At 42.8% G+C, this 16,636-nt stretch overlaps 1 protein-coding gene across 2 annotated transcripts in view; it reads left to right on the top strand.

The window, feature by feature from the left end:
• The window catches only part of DCDC1 (doublecortin domain containing 1), a 1,503,674-nt gene that overhangs the window by 676,115 nt on the left and 810,923 nt on the right, over positions 1-16,636 (top strand). For both annotated transcript variants that reach the window (XM_085648291.1, XM_085648292.1), the window contains 2 exons: positions 9,494-9,595; positions 12,732-12,898. In XM_085648291.1, coding sequence (XP_085504417.1) covers positions 9,494-9,595; positions 12,732-12,898 — 269 coding nt within the window. The remainder of the gene's footprint in view (positions 1-9,493; positions 9,596-12,731; positions 12,899-16,636) is intronic.

Raw genomic sequence — 16,636 nt, forward strand, 5'->3', positions numbered from 1 at the left:
CTATGTGCCACGCAATCGAAAGCCTTAGACAGGTCCATGAATACCATATATATTTGGGCCTTTTTTACCATGGTGTACTTTCCTAACATCAGTGTCAAATTAAGACACTGATATATGGTTCCCCTTCCCTCTCTAAACCCGTACTGGACTTCCATGAGGATTTTCTTTTCTTCTGCCCATGCTTCCAATTTGTTTAGAAATACCCTACCCATAAGTTTGGCTGTGCTATTAAGCAATGAGATGGGGCGATAGTTGTTAGAAATAGAAGCATCCCCTTTTTGTATATATCAGGATTATATCAGATTTTTCATGAAGGAGGGGGACCAGTCTTGGCTATAGCATTAAAAACCACAGTTAAAAGGGGAGACCAGAAAGGAATGCCTGTGAGAAAGATATCCATAGGGACCCCATCAGGACCTGGTGCTTTCATAGATGGAGATTTGGTCAGAGCAAGTTCGATTTCCTCAAGATAAAAAAAGAGGTAGCTAAAGACCTCTGTGTCGGGGCATGCAACTACAATAATAGTTTCCCCTGTTTTTTGGAAGATTTCCTGAAAATACTTTACCCAGGAGTCTTCGTCGAAGTGTACCTCTAAGGAAGGTCCACCATTATCTTTATGAAAAGGCAAATTAATTACCTTCCAGAAAGCGGTACTGTCACGGAGGGATGAGGCTTGCTTTTTATTATCCCAGGCCTCCGATTTAAGCTGTCTCAGCCTGCTTTACCTTGATAGTTTATAAGATGTTCTCAACAGACAAACATGCTCTTTATTTCTAGGTGATATTTTGAGAGCATTACAAAGGTTTGCAGAGGCCACGGAACAATTCTGAACAAACCACTGATGCGGTGTAATATCTCTTGCGGATATCGGGCAAATCAGCTGTGATTTTAGGTAGTTTAAAAGCTTACTGAACGCTTCAGTTACCTGCGTTTGATTTTAAGGATGGATCCAGGCAGATTTTTATATCCTCTTGATTTGCCACAATATAGCTCGTAAAAAGGGTGGCCATGTCAACCGTATCTCATTTTAAAATAGAGCTATTATTTCTAGCTAGGATTGGTTTAGGGACTTTAGTACCACTGCAAATTTTCGAATCTTGTCGTAAGGCACAGGAAAGCATGGCATGATCACTAAATTCTGTTAAATTTGTCTGTAGCTTATTTAAGCTTGATCTAAGGGTATCATAGGAGATAATATAATCTAGCGTGGACAGATATTCAGCTCTGTGAAAAGTAGGGGGAAATTGCCCCGTTTGTGGATCTATTTCATTGTGTAACTCGAATTGCCACTTCATTAAAATACTATTTATAACATTCCCCTGGGCATCATGATGAAAATGGGGAATAGAGACATCACTATGGTCTACGATCCTGCATAAATCCACAGGATCTCGTGTGCATGTTTGTGTGTTAAAATCTCCCAGCCAGATATCTTGTATAGGTTTAGGGTGGGACTCTGCTAGGTCCTCTATTAAGTTGTCTAAATGCTGGGGTACCACCACAGGGTTTTGAAAGTTGTTATTGTAATAGTTCACTAAAAAATAAATTCCACATATCGTTCCCTTTAATAACCAAAATGTGAAAGTAAAGGGATGCATTTATAAAACTTAAAACTTTAAATGAGACCACGTTAGATATCAATGTGAGTAAACCTCTCCTAGGCCTACCCCCTGGAGAGGGCAAGGCTGCAGTTTGGAACAACCAATACCCATTAATAAAGATTGGTGCGATCTCCCAGGTTTCTTGTATACTAATAATCTGAAAATAGGCATAGGCAGTGAGCCACTCCTCGTTATTCCGCTTGCTATTGTAGCTTGCTATATTCCAAGACAAAAAGAGAGTAAAGTAGATTATGCACGCCCGAAGTATGAACCTTGGTAAACTCATGGGAAGGATCTATGAGATGTAAGTCAGTACAACTACGATGTTCAGTTTCCCCCTGTGAGGACTGTGTAACACCGTTTACCTCAACCCCTTCACTCTCTATTCGGGATAGCATCTGGGGTTTCTGGTTATTAACCACTTGTCAATTACAAGAATCCAGGCCTGATAATGGAGCGAACCTATTGGATGTGCAAAGGTTCATGTGATCGTTCAACGAAGGCCTGTTAGCATTTATGAAGTGATCAGGAGCTGTGATTGAGACCTTTTCATAGTGAGAAGTCTGTGCTTTATAAAAAAAACAGGGATGCAGAAAAGATCTTGGTCACTATTTTGGGGGCTAATAGGGGCTGAGAAAGTAAGTCTCTAACAAGTTGTGGGCAATCAAAATTTAAGATGACACAATCGCCCTTGTATACCTTTGGGGATGGACCAACCCACGGGGATCTCTGTGCCATTATTAGATGATTCTGAACTAGGTACCCTGGCCTGGTATAATTGGATAACCAATGGCGCGATTTGGCCATAAGCTGGATGGTGGATTCTCTTTGTGATGGTCTGAGCACTGGAACATTTACCAAAACTAGGATAAAAGGACAGGCCGCGGGCAGAAGTTTAAGGATTTGATGTTTAAATTTCCCCTGATTCTGCATAGATTCACTGTGGGTGTGGTTGGTGTGAGTACGGATGATGTCACCGAAACCCTGCAATAGCTTGTTAATAACGAATCTGTTCTCACATGCGGACAGAGGTAGAGGGCCTGAAGATGTCTCATTTGAGGGCCTTGCCATTAGAGTCGGAACACCCCCACCTGGCTGTGTACTTGATGCCAAGACAAGCCCAGATTTACCCACAGCTGGGGACCTTCCAGTCTGGGAATAAGAGTTGCTGGCAGTGGGAGGATTATTAGTGGTATGTGGAGGGTGGTTATTAGAGAAGAGTGGCTGTATAGGAGCTCTGCTGGAATTTAATAACTCTTGAAGTTTCAGTTCAATATTATCCATACGTAACAAAATAGGATTAAACCTAGAAGATAATCTAGCGCAAATGTCCTCAAGAGGGGCCAGGGACCGCAACAGTTCAAGATTGTCCACACCAGGCTCTGCGCTAATTTGTAAAGGTGTTGATTTCCTTGGTTTCTTTGGTTTGAAGGAGGGAGGTTCTTTTTGAGGTCCTTTATTCCTCTTGCCGCTTGTGGTCAATAAGGAGATAGGCTTCTCTACAATGGGATGGTTAAAAGGAAAGGGAGTGTCATTAGCATGTGCTGGTGCAATTAATGGCGAATTACTGCACTCAACGACACCCTGACTAACAGTGTTAACATTAGGCTCAGTAACTATAGCGGTAAGCAAACCTTCAGACCCATCGTGAGCACCGTTCCCCAAAGAGAGTCTTCACTCCGCCAAGACAATCTCCACAGAAATTGCGTTAGTTGCTTTAGTTAGAAATGAGTCAATAGTGGATATGGTTAACCCTGGGGTAGATGTATTGATTATCTTCTTCTTACCCATCCTGATCCAAGTATCAGGCAGCGTAGGGCAAGGCAGGTGTCAGTGGTTAGAGAGGTGGCCCAGACCAGCCTCTTCTGGGCTCCGAGGGCATGGACGGGCCCGTCCTTGCTCTGCTTTTGCCTGTGCCTGGCCCGGGCGTGTCCCCGTGCATGACCCATGGGGCCACAACACACTTTTATGCGCATGTCCAGGAAACAGGAATCAGTGACAGGGGGAGATGGGAGTTGTAGTCCTCTCCCCAGCAGTGCTTGGTGGTGCACGGCTCTCCCCTTGGCTGAAGGCAGGTACAGGTAAATGTGGGCCAGCGAAGCGCTTTTATGCGCATGTCCAGAGAACAGGAAGCAGTGGCAGGGGGAGATGGGAGTTGTAGTCCTCTCCCCAGCGGTGCTTGGTGGTGTATGGCTCCCCCCCTCGGCTGACAGGAAGGTACAGGTAAATGAGGGGCTGTGACGCACTTTTATGCGCATGTCCAGGAAACAGGAAGCAGTGGTAGGGGGAGATGGGAGTTGTAGTCCTTTCCCCAGCTGTGCTTGGTGGTGCACAGCTCTCCTACCGGCTGACAGGCAGGTACCTCGCTGATGTGTGCATCACTTTCTTCTTCTTTGTATTTAAGTTCAGACCAAAGGACAAAACACAATATCTAAGCTTTGCAATAAAGAAAACGAGCTAAGAATTAAGGCTTTTATTGAGCAGATTCAAATATAGATGTGGCATTGCAGAACAAAACCTGGCATGTGAGAGTACACAAGTATTGCTATTCACAAGTATGTCGGGCATACCCCATGACATTGTGTTTGATGCTAAAACGCAGGTTCGGGGCTACAGTTCATGCATTAATTATTACATCACATTACACTTTTTCTAGTGTAAATCAAAGCCATTCACAGAAGCAATTAAGGTTTTTGTGCAGAGGTTAACGTTGTGAAAACATAAACCACTGAGACTATACAAAATGAAAAAAATGTACTCCTGTCAAACAAATAACTCCTAGTACACCCTGATAAGACTCTTAATTGTACTTTCACGTTGCTTGTGATTGGTTGCTAACCACAGGCATTTCACTGCCAATAACATTCAGCAGCACATTGTGGCACGAGTATGTTCTCTATGCGCAGCACATCTGATGGCCACAACAGTGGTGCAGGAATTCCAACGTTGATATCATGTGGCACCGAATTTTACATTGAGGTATCCCTGAGAATGTGAATTCCGTCTGCCTGTTCTCCTTGCATAAGGATTCAGTGTGGCATCTTTTCTGGGTCGTTTTCATGGCTAACATCCTGGCACATAGAGTATGTATGAAGCTTGATTGTGGCACATGACATGTCGTGAGCAGTATTTATACCGTTTAGTAGAAGAATGTTTTTTCAGATGGGCATTGAGGGGCAGATTTACAACTTCTGGTGCATCTCTGCAAATCAGCAGGGATGCGCCAGAACAGATGCGTCACGTAATCCCCCCCTTGCGCCACCACGGATGCGTTACATTTACAATGCGGCGCACCATGGTGCACGGAGGGGAAGATGCGTGATGCATCTTGTGGCGTACAGGTGGCGCATTGCTGGAGACGCAACTCCTGCAATGCACAGGGGCTGCCCATACTTAACGTGGTGCGTCACTCCTTACGCCTGCTTCAAGCAGGCATAAGGATTTGATGCAGCAGCGTCGTAAAACTGACTCAGTGAAATCTTGTAGATTTCACTGCGTCAGTTTTACAGGGCTTTCCTGCGAGGGAACGCCCATCCTGCGACAGAACGCCCGCATGAAACCTGACGCAGGTTTCATGTGGCGCAGGGCTTTACAAAGTGACGCATCTGCCTAGATGCGTCACGTTGTAAATAAGTCGCAACGTGGCGCATGGTTTACGCCGCTGCTGCGTCACAAAAGTGACGCAACAGCGGCGTAAAAGTGTCGCAAGGGGCTTGTAAATCTGCCCCTGAGTTCTTTGCCTCAGAAAAAAAAATTGTCATTACCCATGGGCATTATGGGGTGCTCTGCCAGTGAGCAGCCTAAATCTACGGTCCGGTGTATGCCGAGCTGAGAAAGCCCTCGTTGGGTACACGAAGCATTGTCTGCTGCACCGAAGGGTAATTCTGCCCGGTACTGGTGCAGATTTTCAAGCATTTATTTCAAGAGCTCCCCTTGAGAACTGTCTCTAAAATCTGTAGATCTAGCGGATTGTGCTTCAAAACAGCATTTTGCTCCTTTATTTTATTTCGGGTTGTGCAGCTATAAGCTATAAATCCTAGTTGGGGTGATAAATTGCACACCCAGCTGAATCCCACCTCATCGCTCGGTTGTGTACATGGACAGAGAAAGTGCGCATACAAACATTCTTTGTACACACACATATATTAGTGGAAACTGATGAGAGCAACATCATCATAGTCTAGGATGCTTTTATGCAGCTGGTCTGACATTGCACTCTGCGGTGGCTTTGAATCTGAGGGGCCGATTAACCAAAGCACTGATGAGGATGGGAAGCAGTGTTACATGAGTCCTCTTTTATTTTACTCCTACCAGCCTTTGTAAACCAGGCCCGATGCATTCAACTCGCTCTTATTGCACGTGCAAAGCGGGCACGCTCCTTTCTATTTGTACTAAATGCACATGAATGCTCTCCGAGACTTCCCATTTTAGATATGTTTGCGCCAGTTCAAGGGGCATGTAAGAAAGAGCACGTAAAGGTACCACAAGAATACTGATGTACATGCTCCAGAAGGCCTTGGTGATAGATAGGCCCCTGGATGTTGCTTCGCAGGCATTGCTGCTCCTGTGTTTGTTTTGCTGAAATCTTCACACAGTCTTTCTTCCCCGCTTTCCAACAAACCCTTCCTCAGAGCTGTAGGGAAGGAAGTCGAAAGACGAATCAATCAGTCACCCCCCCCCCCCCCCCAAGAATCCATGGACTCTCAAAACTCGCTAAATATGTATCAGTATAGATTACAGGTTTATAATATGTATCGTCATAAATGTTAGGCCTCAATGTTAGGTTCATTCAATGCACATTTCAAGAGGCAAGCGTGGGCTCCAACTGCAGCATCCGGGGCTTTAAACAGTACCTGGCCCTTTAAGAAAGTCCCCGTGGGTTCTCCCATTGATAGACCGTCTTGAATACCAAATGGGGTGAGTAATAATTACCACCAAAATGTTTTTATTTTTTATTTTTCCTCATCTTTATCTTAATTTGTTAACTATGGTTGTATATGCTGAAATGTCATTATTATCTAAAATGTTATTTCATTGTATCTTTTATAGTCATTTAATGACCGAATAAAGAATGTTTGACTAAATTACCACCAGTCATAAAACACTTAAGTGGAAAATATAAACCATTGAGCTGATCTGCCAAAGGTGGTAAAATGAGTGGAATTTGGAAGTGTAGTTAGTACCACTGATAGTAAATGCATTCACAGCAGCAATCCCAAAGAAAGAAACAATGGCAGCAAAAAATGCCTGGGATGCTCTTCAAGAGAGCACCAGCCGCACCGGCTGCCACTGCTTGAAGTGTCTTTCAGGGGTTTTTCTCAAACACACAGTTAATGAAGGAGACCGGATTGGGATTCTGCAGTCTTACCGCTGCCATTTCAATGTAGATGTTTTATCGTGAGAGGTGATTTTTTACCAATTGGGATAAAGATACTCCACGGGGGGTATTATACTTAGCTCCTAGAATTATGATGCTCCTAGCAGGAAGTTTGGCCACCGGCATTAGTGGCCAAATGCTGGAATATTTCTTACTCCTTGCATTTACTGTGCAGCGCCCTTAAATATGTAGACGTGGGTTCCCTCAGAAAGCCAGTGGAGTGATAATTTACTACTTGGAGTATCTCTTCTGTGAAGACTCCCCCGGACTTCACACTGGGCGCGTTGGTGTCAAAACAAATCTTGAATCCAAACGAACCTTGATTGACAACCTACCAACAAGGCTTATTTGAAAATATATTTTAATGTTTAAAAAGAAGTGCTGTTTTTCTGTTATTTAAAGAAGCACCTTTTTGCGAAGTTGTTTTGAAGCTCGACTAAGGTGCGTTTATTATAAAGCTATTATTTTCAAAAACATAAAATCATCGATCTATTTTTTTGTGAAGGCCTTTGCTTGTTGCTGTGAGGTGTTTTTAAACCAGGGATGGTGAATCTGAAACATGATGTATTTCACTTGCATTATATTTCACATGTCAGTTTATTCAAGCAGAGCAAGAAGACTGTTGAAATTAAGAAAGAAAATATGTTGTATTGAATTGTGATCAGTGTGACATAGCTTGATTCCTATACCATACGCTTACTTTCATTGACCCACTCCTTGCCATTTCCCCTTTTATTTAAGATAAGCACACCATAAAGTATAAATCAGTGTTATTTGTAATATCAGAAGCAGAATTATTTTGTTGATTTCTTCAAATAAAAGTGTGTGGGTTGCTTCCCTTTGGAAATGCAGCATGATGTCGAATGTTGGGCATCTCTTACATCCTGAGACTAAAACCAGCTTTCCCACACATTCACGCTCTGATTGCCTGTTATTGAGTGGCATTAAACACGGACAATACCCCCTTATTAACAGCCCATTGACACAGAACTGAAACAAGGTCTCCTCGTGGTTTACCAAACATTGCAGCGGAACAATCAAATTGCATGTTAAAAAGGGAGAAATTCAGTTAATGGAGCAGATCTGGAATCGAAATGATCAAAGGTGTTTTGAGATGAGAAAATCTTGCATTAGGGGGTTTGATGAAAAAACACAAACGTGCCAAAGAAAAACAAGTCAAAAAGCACTGCACACACAGTCCTTCGGCTTTGTAATATGGTGGTAGAGTTTACAATTTTCTGGGATCTCCTTGATCAGGTAAGGGTCAATTCTCTGCATTCGGTCTTTTCCAGAAACGCAGTGTTCCACTTAGCAAACATGTTTTTTTTTCTTCTTTTTGTGTGTGCTCCTACTCTGCTTAATGAAACCACTTAAGATTGTTTATTTAGCACCATTTAAGCAGAAATCCTAATTGATCCTGATTACTGGCCACTCATTAAGTGGATTCGTTTGGCGGACCACTTGACGCGGCTCAGCGTTTGCCTCACAGGCTCTTTAAGTACAGGTTTGCCTTCATCAAAGGGACAGAGTAGAGGTGACCCCAGGTACTCGAGTCTTTGTCAGAGGGAGCACAAGGCTTGGAGAGTCTCTTTCCGTAACATGATATAATCTGCCTCCTCTTTGAAAGCATGTTGAGGGGGTTTAACTTTTCTCTCTCAAGCACCTCATTATTTTAAATGAGCTTCCTTGACATGGCCTCCTTGACACCTACTTACTGGATAGTTATTTGTGCGGCAAACATGGGGCGTCTGCTTAGGGCAGAAGATTCGAGCAGGGAAAATAAGAGAGTTTCCTGCTCTTTGTTTTTTCTGACTGGTTTGTAGACTGGCATGATGTACATTGTGCATGGCAGAAATTAGGCTTTTAGAAGTGCCTTCAGAAGTGAGTATAGATTGGTCTAACTAGGCCTTGGGGAAACATTTTAGGTAGCAGGCACATACATGCATCCCCCCAACCCCCTTTCCCCCAAGCCATCAGGACCCAGGCTGAATCGTAAAGTTGGCACCAAATTGGTAATTTTGCCAGAAATAAAATATTGCTTGCTTCAATAGCTGTGCCTGTTTGCACCTGAGGCAAAAAGGAAATCAATGCCTTTTGCATTTTTTGGACATACTACAGAAAGGTGGTAATGAAGCAATGGGGGCATAATTCCAGACAAGCATAAAAGGCAGGAGAGGTTTGTTTAACTCTATATACCGTCGGAGACACACAATTCTCATGTATTTGTTTTTGCTGTGTTCACAAACCCGTCAGGCTTTAGCTGCACTGGAGAACTCATGTCCTGTCAATAAAGTGTTAATGTGTTATATATTGAGTAGTAGTCATAATTCATTACAATTCATATCTGTGTGGCAGTTGTACTAATAATGAAAGTAATTATATTACTAAATTCAAGAGTGCTGCAGGGCCAAAGAAACCTTTTGGGTGATCCACATTCCGTTTGTATTATCCTGAAATCTTTTATTTTGTTCTCTGCAAAATCTAGTGGGCATTAAAATCCAATTTTGTTTTTCAGATGTTTGCAAATGGCAGAGACACTGGAGAGGTCGCAATTTATATAACGAAAAAAGAAATGGCATCAAACTCAATAAATGATTCGCAAGATGTGATGATGATGGTAAGTAAGTAATGATAATTCACTGGACGTCCACAGGTTCATTTCGCCAAAATACATTTGTATAGTATTCTCAAATTCTATCAGGCAAGTTATCTTCTTCAACAGCCTTTAAGTTAGTCGTATCTCAATAATTTTATTTTTCTGGAAGAAGCCAAAGGTAGTGATTGGCTTACTCCAGTCCTCGAACTCCAACTAACTGACAGCACCCTACAACACTTGCTACTTTACAGCAAATGTAGACCCATTTTGTAATAATCGGTGCAAAAAACATCCCCATGCAAATAGAATTTGCACCAGGTATCTGGTGTGTTTTTTCACAGGGTTAATATATTGGTGAATGAAGTCGAAAATAATGTACTCAAACTGTATTGATACCATTCTGTGCCTATTATTATCCATAGTACACTAATTTACATTGCAAGTTACAAGGTAAGTTCTAATGATAAGTGTCTGTGTGGATGTACGGGTAAGTGCCATTTATGTTCAACAACTAATGGGGCTACTGGTAAAATGGGTGAAATTGGATTTGAGCCATTTTATCACTAGTATGCGGATCTAATTGACCCTGTTCACAATTTGTTTTGACACTTTGAAGTTCCAGGTCTTTATCGGTTATCATTCTGAGTATAATTTATTTCATCTTACACTCTTAAGTGTATAAGGCATGCAGTTGTCACTCACTGAATTCCCATCCAAAAAAGTCTTATGCTGTTGACATGAGCTCCGCCACATGCCCTCTGCAGCTATAGCCCTTTGGTGCTGCCCTGAGCGTGAGAAGAGCCCTCCTGTGTTTGAGAAACATCCATACTCTATGGTCAAACCACACCAGCTCCAAAAAGAGGTTCTATGCCAAGGGCCCCATTTGCTTTTAACCCTGGTGCCTGTCAAGGTTGATTCAAGCAAGAGCTTGGCCCTGACGAGACTCTTGGTGTGATCATGTTTGAGTCTATAGCAGAGGCATAAGAACAGCTGATGAGAGAAAGAGGACACTTTATGTCACAGCAACTTTACAAAAAATGTGTCACCCATCAGAACGTTACCGTCACAAAGGCATTGACACACACACACACCAACACACACACACACACACACTTCTATGCATACTCTGCTAGGAAAAAAGGCACTGTCTACAACTCGCTCCCTCAATCAATCCATAAATTTGTAGAGCACTTCTTGTCACCAGTGAGGGTGTCCAGGCGCCCTCACTGTAGTTGTCTTTTTCAATGCACAATGTGAGTCTGTTCCATAAGTAGTAACATGACATTTGCTTTAAAATGTATTTTCTGCTGGTGGCGGGATCAGCAGCATTCTAAACTGAAGTGGGTACAGAGCAAGGACATCTTAATGATTTTGGGGGCCCTGGCACAAACATATTTTGAGGGAGCCTGTTAGGAACAGCTTTGAATTTATCATCCAATTTCAACTTTTCCATGCCCTCTTTTCCACAGACACGGCACAGACACACTGGTCCAAATTCTAAATTTGTTTCCATCTAATATAAACGGATAATGATGTGTGTTTTCAATACTGTAATATAGAAGCAGCTCACAAATATTATTGCAAATCATTTCTGCAACCCACTGCCACTTCTGATAGGTTAGGTCCTGTTTTGATTAAAAGAAACTTTTTTTTATCGGTGTTGCATGGTGTTGAAAAACAAACACAACATTTCTCTGCAAAATGTCTGTAATAGACTCCCACATATTTTGTGTATTAAACATAAATTAGAGGGAAATGGTATTAGCAAGCTATGTTTAAAAATCATTCTAGGTTGTCAGAGCAGGACTATGTCGAGAACAGAGCCAGGTCTATGTGGGGCCCCCTGAAAGGCTGGGGCCCGGGGCCAGAGCCCACCTTGCCTTAAAACTTATTTGGTCCAGAGTGCGGCACGGGTGCCGCAGTGTGATGCGCTTGTTGTACGTGCTGCTTGAGTGTTTGTGCCACAATGAAGAGGCTCCTTGGCAACTCCCAAAGTGCCCCATCCCCTCCTGACATTTATTGTTCAGACAAACTCCAGGAGACGCCGCACTGCCCCTTGAAATATGTGCCCTCGTGGTAGACATACAGAATGGCATTGGGATCCTGTACCTGGCCTGTGGCATGCTGTCCTTCCTCACCAATGAATGACACTCATGTCCACACATCCCCCCCATGGTTCCTTTGCATCAGTGAAAAAGACACTTTCGTGGTCTCTCTTCACACACATTGTCTTTTTGTGTCCATGTTGTAACAAATTGTGTTGGTTTCTTTTGGAGGAGTTTTAGAACATTTTAGTAGAGTGCCTTGAATAGCGTCTGTCAAAGATTAAAATCTTCTGTCAAATATGTGTGCAATTCATTTCTGTTCTCTGCCCCCCCCCCCCCGCGCTGTTGCAGATGTAGTCCAGCGTCATTATTATTATGAGTGAAATCACGCATAAAAACAATAACCTCCCATTCCAACAAACAAGGCAGTCATTTACTTTTGTTTGGTTTTCAGATCGTGGCATCTGCTTTGGCAGCTCGTGGGAAGGTGTGAAAACCACTGGCCGCCCTTGTGCTCAGAAAATAGAACCCCACCTATGTTTTGGTTCAGTGCCCAGAAAGCAATTTTAATTGTACTGTAAAGTTTTTTGGACGACTTCAAGTTCCACGTGTAAAGTTTACACTGTTAACATCTACTCTATAGGAAATAACAGGATTACAGATTATGGGCTGTAATGTGCAAGGTAGAGCACAGTGAAGGAGAAGCTTGAAGTTTGTCAATCACATGTCCATAAGGTTACTTTGATGTTATAACTAGAACAAGACACAAGCCACATGCTGTTGAAGATAAGAAGTAAAAAAAAAACATAGCCTTTAGAAAGTGAGCCTATATGCCGCTCCGCAGCTAAAAGCTTGTGCTGTACAACTGTCACATCTACTTTCAGTCTCTGCAAAAGGGGGCAGAGCTCAATCATAATCCTGTTGCACCCCCTGCTGGTTAAAAGCCTGCGCTCATTTTGCTACTTTGCACCGAGATAAACATTGCACTCAGTTCACACTCCTTTTAGCATTTTATATGCATGTAATTATCATGTGCTTTGGTTTCATTTGGGGTGAAGTATCAGAGAATGTCTCGCGGATGTGACCATTTGCATTGTTCTCCTCCCTGACAGTTACGTCAAACGATTCACCAGAGGCTCCAGGGATCGGGACACTTCCACCCGCCAGGCCTCCATTTTGCAGCCATTCGCCTTTTCGATGAGGTGGGCCAGGAAATTAAAAACCCGCTCTTTTTGCGGAATGAGCAAAGAGTGTGGGTTTCTTACGGTGACGATTACAGGTAGGAATTCGCAACGTGCCTTCTCTCTGCTACTGTTTTTGTGCTTTTCACAAACTAAACACCTAAGCAGGCTTTTTATGACCTCCGGACGACATCCTGTGTTGTTGATTTTATATTCCAAGACAATTTCGCAGGTCTCCTTGAAGGCGGCACTATTTGTGGGAGACGACGACATCTCTGCCCCAGACTCCCCGTCTTAATGCCTTGTCATAGTTCTTGATGCCTGCCTGTCAGCGCAGCACGAGGCATTTTTTCATGTCTGAGTAGTCACCTTAATGATAGCAGATGGAAACACCGCAGGAGGCCCGGGCCCATCACACTGTCAGTGCAGCAGGCTGCTCTGACCCGCCGCCTCTCCCGGCGTCACGGCCACGTTTAAAGGAGCAATGGATGGTAATTGAAAAGGGACTTAAGCAAGGTTTATGAAGCTCTAGACAACATGTTTTCCTGTTATCGCCCAATGTTGATGTAAATACAAGCTTAACCTTTTAGGCGCCAGTGACAATAAAGTTAAGAAGATCCGGTGGCGAAGATTGCTCAGACCCAGGCTTCGCTGCGTAATCACCTCCATCCACTGCGTGCATTTATGATTTGCTCGCAATTTTGATCTTTAAATCCGCGAATGCAATCTCGTATTTTCAACACCCCATGTAAATGTTCTGCTCTTTTGTGATTTTACTAAGTATCCTAAAAATGTGTCTATTTTGACAGAATGCTTCTAGGATCAAGCCGAAAATTGGTTGTCAGGAAAAGTATGCGCATTAATGTATTAGCACCTTCCAAGATTACTTTTCAATTACCGTTTACATAATTATACGTTTTTGTATTAAAATTATGACAAGACAAATTACCTTCATGATTTTAGATTTTTTGTTAATCCCTGCTTTAAAAATGGAATAGAAACCAGGGTGTGTAATTATAGAGTAGGGCAGTAAAATGACTGCCAAAAATGAAGCTGTAAACGGAATAGTTCTCATCTTTAAAGATGGTATCATGCACCAAAAATATCTTTTGTACCAGCAAGTGTGTTTTGGAAGGAAGCTACGTCAGGCATAGAGTGAATGCAGTATCAGAAGTTAAATATATATACTTGATATAAGGTATACTTAGCTGCATATTGATAAAACTGGAATTTAATGAAAATTTACTTTTTAAAGAGAACCATTATAGGTGACCTAACACTTCTATGTCTCTGGCTTCTAAAACCCTACACAGAATGGGATTTAGTAGTCAAAAACCTTCTCTGCATTTTTAAGATATTAAATGTTTCGCCCAAAACTTTGGTGGGCACCGATTCCCCGAATAAATCCTGTTTTGACCACTGTGTAAAAAAATATATATATATCAATGAAAGCATCCAGATTGCCATTTTGGAGAGAAATCTGTTGTGCTCAAGCTCACAACAAAACCTCAGTTTTATATCCTGCAACAGCATTGCTCAAATCGTCTATGAAGTACACACATGTAGGCTTGTTCTGTATGGTTTTGACCTCCCATAGCCAGTGATTGGGGTGCTGGGCTTGTCGCTAATATTTTGCATGATTTATTTCACCATGATTATGTTTTATGGTAGCTTTATGCTACCTTATGAAAGGCGAGCTCTGCAGAATATTGCTTGTTTTTATTTGTCTCACATTCATCTTGCAAGATAATAAACATACCTAACCTAGAATTCCTCTATACGTGGCCCAAAACCCTCTTGATTTAGGCAATATGGAATGATCTGCACATGCCCAGTAGAGACAGGCGTATCACATGTAGCATGCCCACAGTAGCCACGACTCAACTTTTCGAGGTTGATTCTCCGCACCAGGAGGATTAGCTCACTAACGCTACAGTTGGGTTGTGGAATGCAGTGTGAACTCACTGCACAGAAAACACTGCTTGTGAAATCCATCTGTTGGTTGCAATTTGACAACTTCCTTGGAAGAGGTCTGCAGCTCTGTGACTCAGTTTTTGCTTTTAAGTACTTTACTTTCTTTATTTTTGTTATAGCTCTTACCAGCGTGCTGTTGGTCCCACCAGCTGAATTGTCAACTTGACAGTGACAAAGACTTTTGGGATTGACTAAATGGATCTTTTAAATGATAGTCCATCCACGACCAGTCTACTGTTATATCCCCCGCAACACCCTTCAGGGTGAGGGTCTAATGTTCGTCTCCTGCCCACAGACTAGAGCTTCAGAGCTTCACTTACATCTGAATAGCTCACCCAATCTACTGCAAATCATCAGAACTGCTGTGGACACATCCCAGCAACCAGAGGGTTATACTAATGTGCAGTAACTTGGATGCCTGGATGTTCTCAAACGTTAGTTATAACAAATGCCCAATTAACCAACCTTTCTGTGCCCCAGTTCTGGTGAACTGAGATAGTACCAGTCTGTGTGAAACAGTTTACACCAAGTAATATACTGGTTATCATTTCAGCAGAAAGTAACAGCAAAGGGAAAATAACGTGTCCTTGTAAAACAACATGCGCATGTAAACAGCAGCAGGGAGCATATTTACAGGAGAATGGCGGAGCACGACGTTAAGCCAAAATTGCTAACGCTGCGCTCCACCATTCTGAAAACTCAGGAATGCACTGTATTTACAAGAATGCAGCGCACCCCTTCAATTCCCTAGCGCTGCAGCTAAATGTAGCTGCTTAGCGCCAACTTAGGCACCCTTGTACCATACTTCAAGGGTGCCTACGTTGCAAGAATGATTGTTTATATGCAGGAAGGTGTCCCTTCCTGCACACAAACAGTCAGTAATGGCGATTTGTAATTTCTATGTGTGCTGCAGTGTGCAGCCACATAGAAGTTGCAACTCTTTATCTTTTCATGATTGTTTATGTGCAGGAAGGGGCACCTTCCTGCACATGAATAATCAATAGAGGCAAATTGCTGTCTCTATGCACACTTAGAAACAGCAAAATCGAGGAGAAATACATTGTTTCTTCTCATTTGCCAGGTTTCCCCTGGTCTTATTTTTGGTGCTGCTCCCTATTTATGCCACCCTTGTAAAAAGGGGGCAGTGCCAAAAAGCAATGGGTGTTGCAGCAGAACACCCACAGCAACACCCATTGCTAAACCCTTCCAAGCTGAGTGCTGCGTGAAAGGGGGCTTTATTCACAAGGTGGTGTTAAGCCACGCTAAGTGGCTTAACGTCACCTTGTAAACAAGGAGAGGGGGTTATCGCCACCAGAACGTCACTAAAAGTGATGTCCCAGTGTTGATAAGCTCTTGTAAATATGCCCCCTAAATGCAGATGGGTACAACTCAAAGACATTAAAAAAAAGTGTAAGCATAAGTAGTAGGATGAAAAGGGAGACTGGCATTGTTTGGTAGAACGAACACAAGTCGAAGATCTGTGTTTGAAGAGTATCTTTGGCATTGAATCTGCTTGTGCCTCCAAGGCATGAAGACACGCACTTCTTATAGGGGCATCAACGCTGGTTCACACAAAAGGCTTTAGTCGTGGACGTCAGGCAGTGCCTGAGTCTGCAGAGAGCTACTGGCAATCTATACCTTTTGCTGTCCCTCGGGTGAAATTATATTTTATACCTGCATATGGAGACCAGTTGTTATCTATCCATCAGTATGCCAATAACACTCATTTACATCTGTAGGGTCTTCTGAGGTGAAAGGCCACCCTCTGAAGAGTTGTGTATAGTAACGGAGTCCACAGTGGAGTTTTTGCTCCTCTCCCCAGGAAATCTAATCCTATATTTCATGCCTGAATCTCTGGTATC

This window comes from Triturus cristatus, chromosome 3_2, assembly GCF_964204655.1.
Source record: "Triturus cristatus chromosome 3_2, aTriCri1.1, whole genome shotgun sequence".
NCBI classification, from domain to species: Eukaryota; Metazoa; Chordata; class Amphibia; order Caudata; family Salamandridae; genus Triturus; species Triturus cristatus.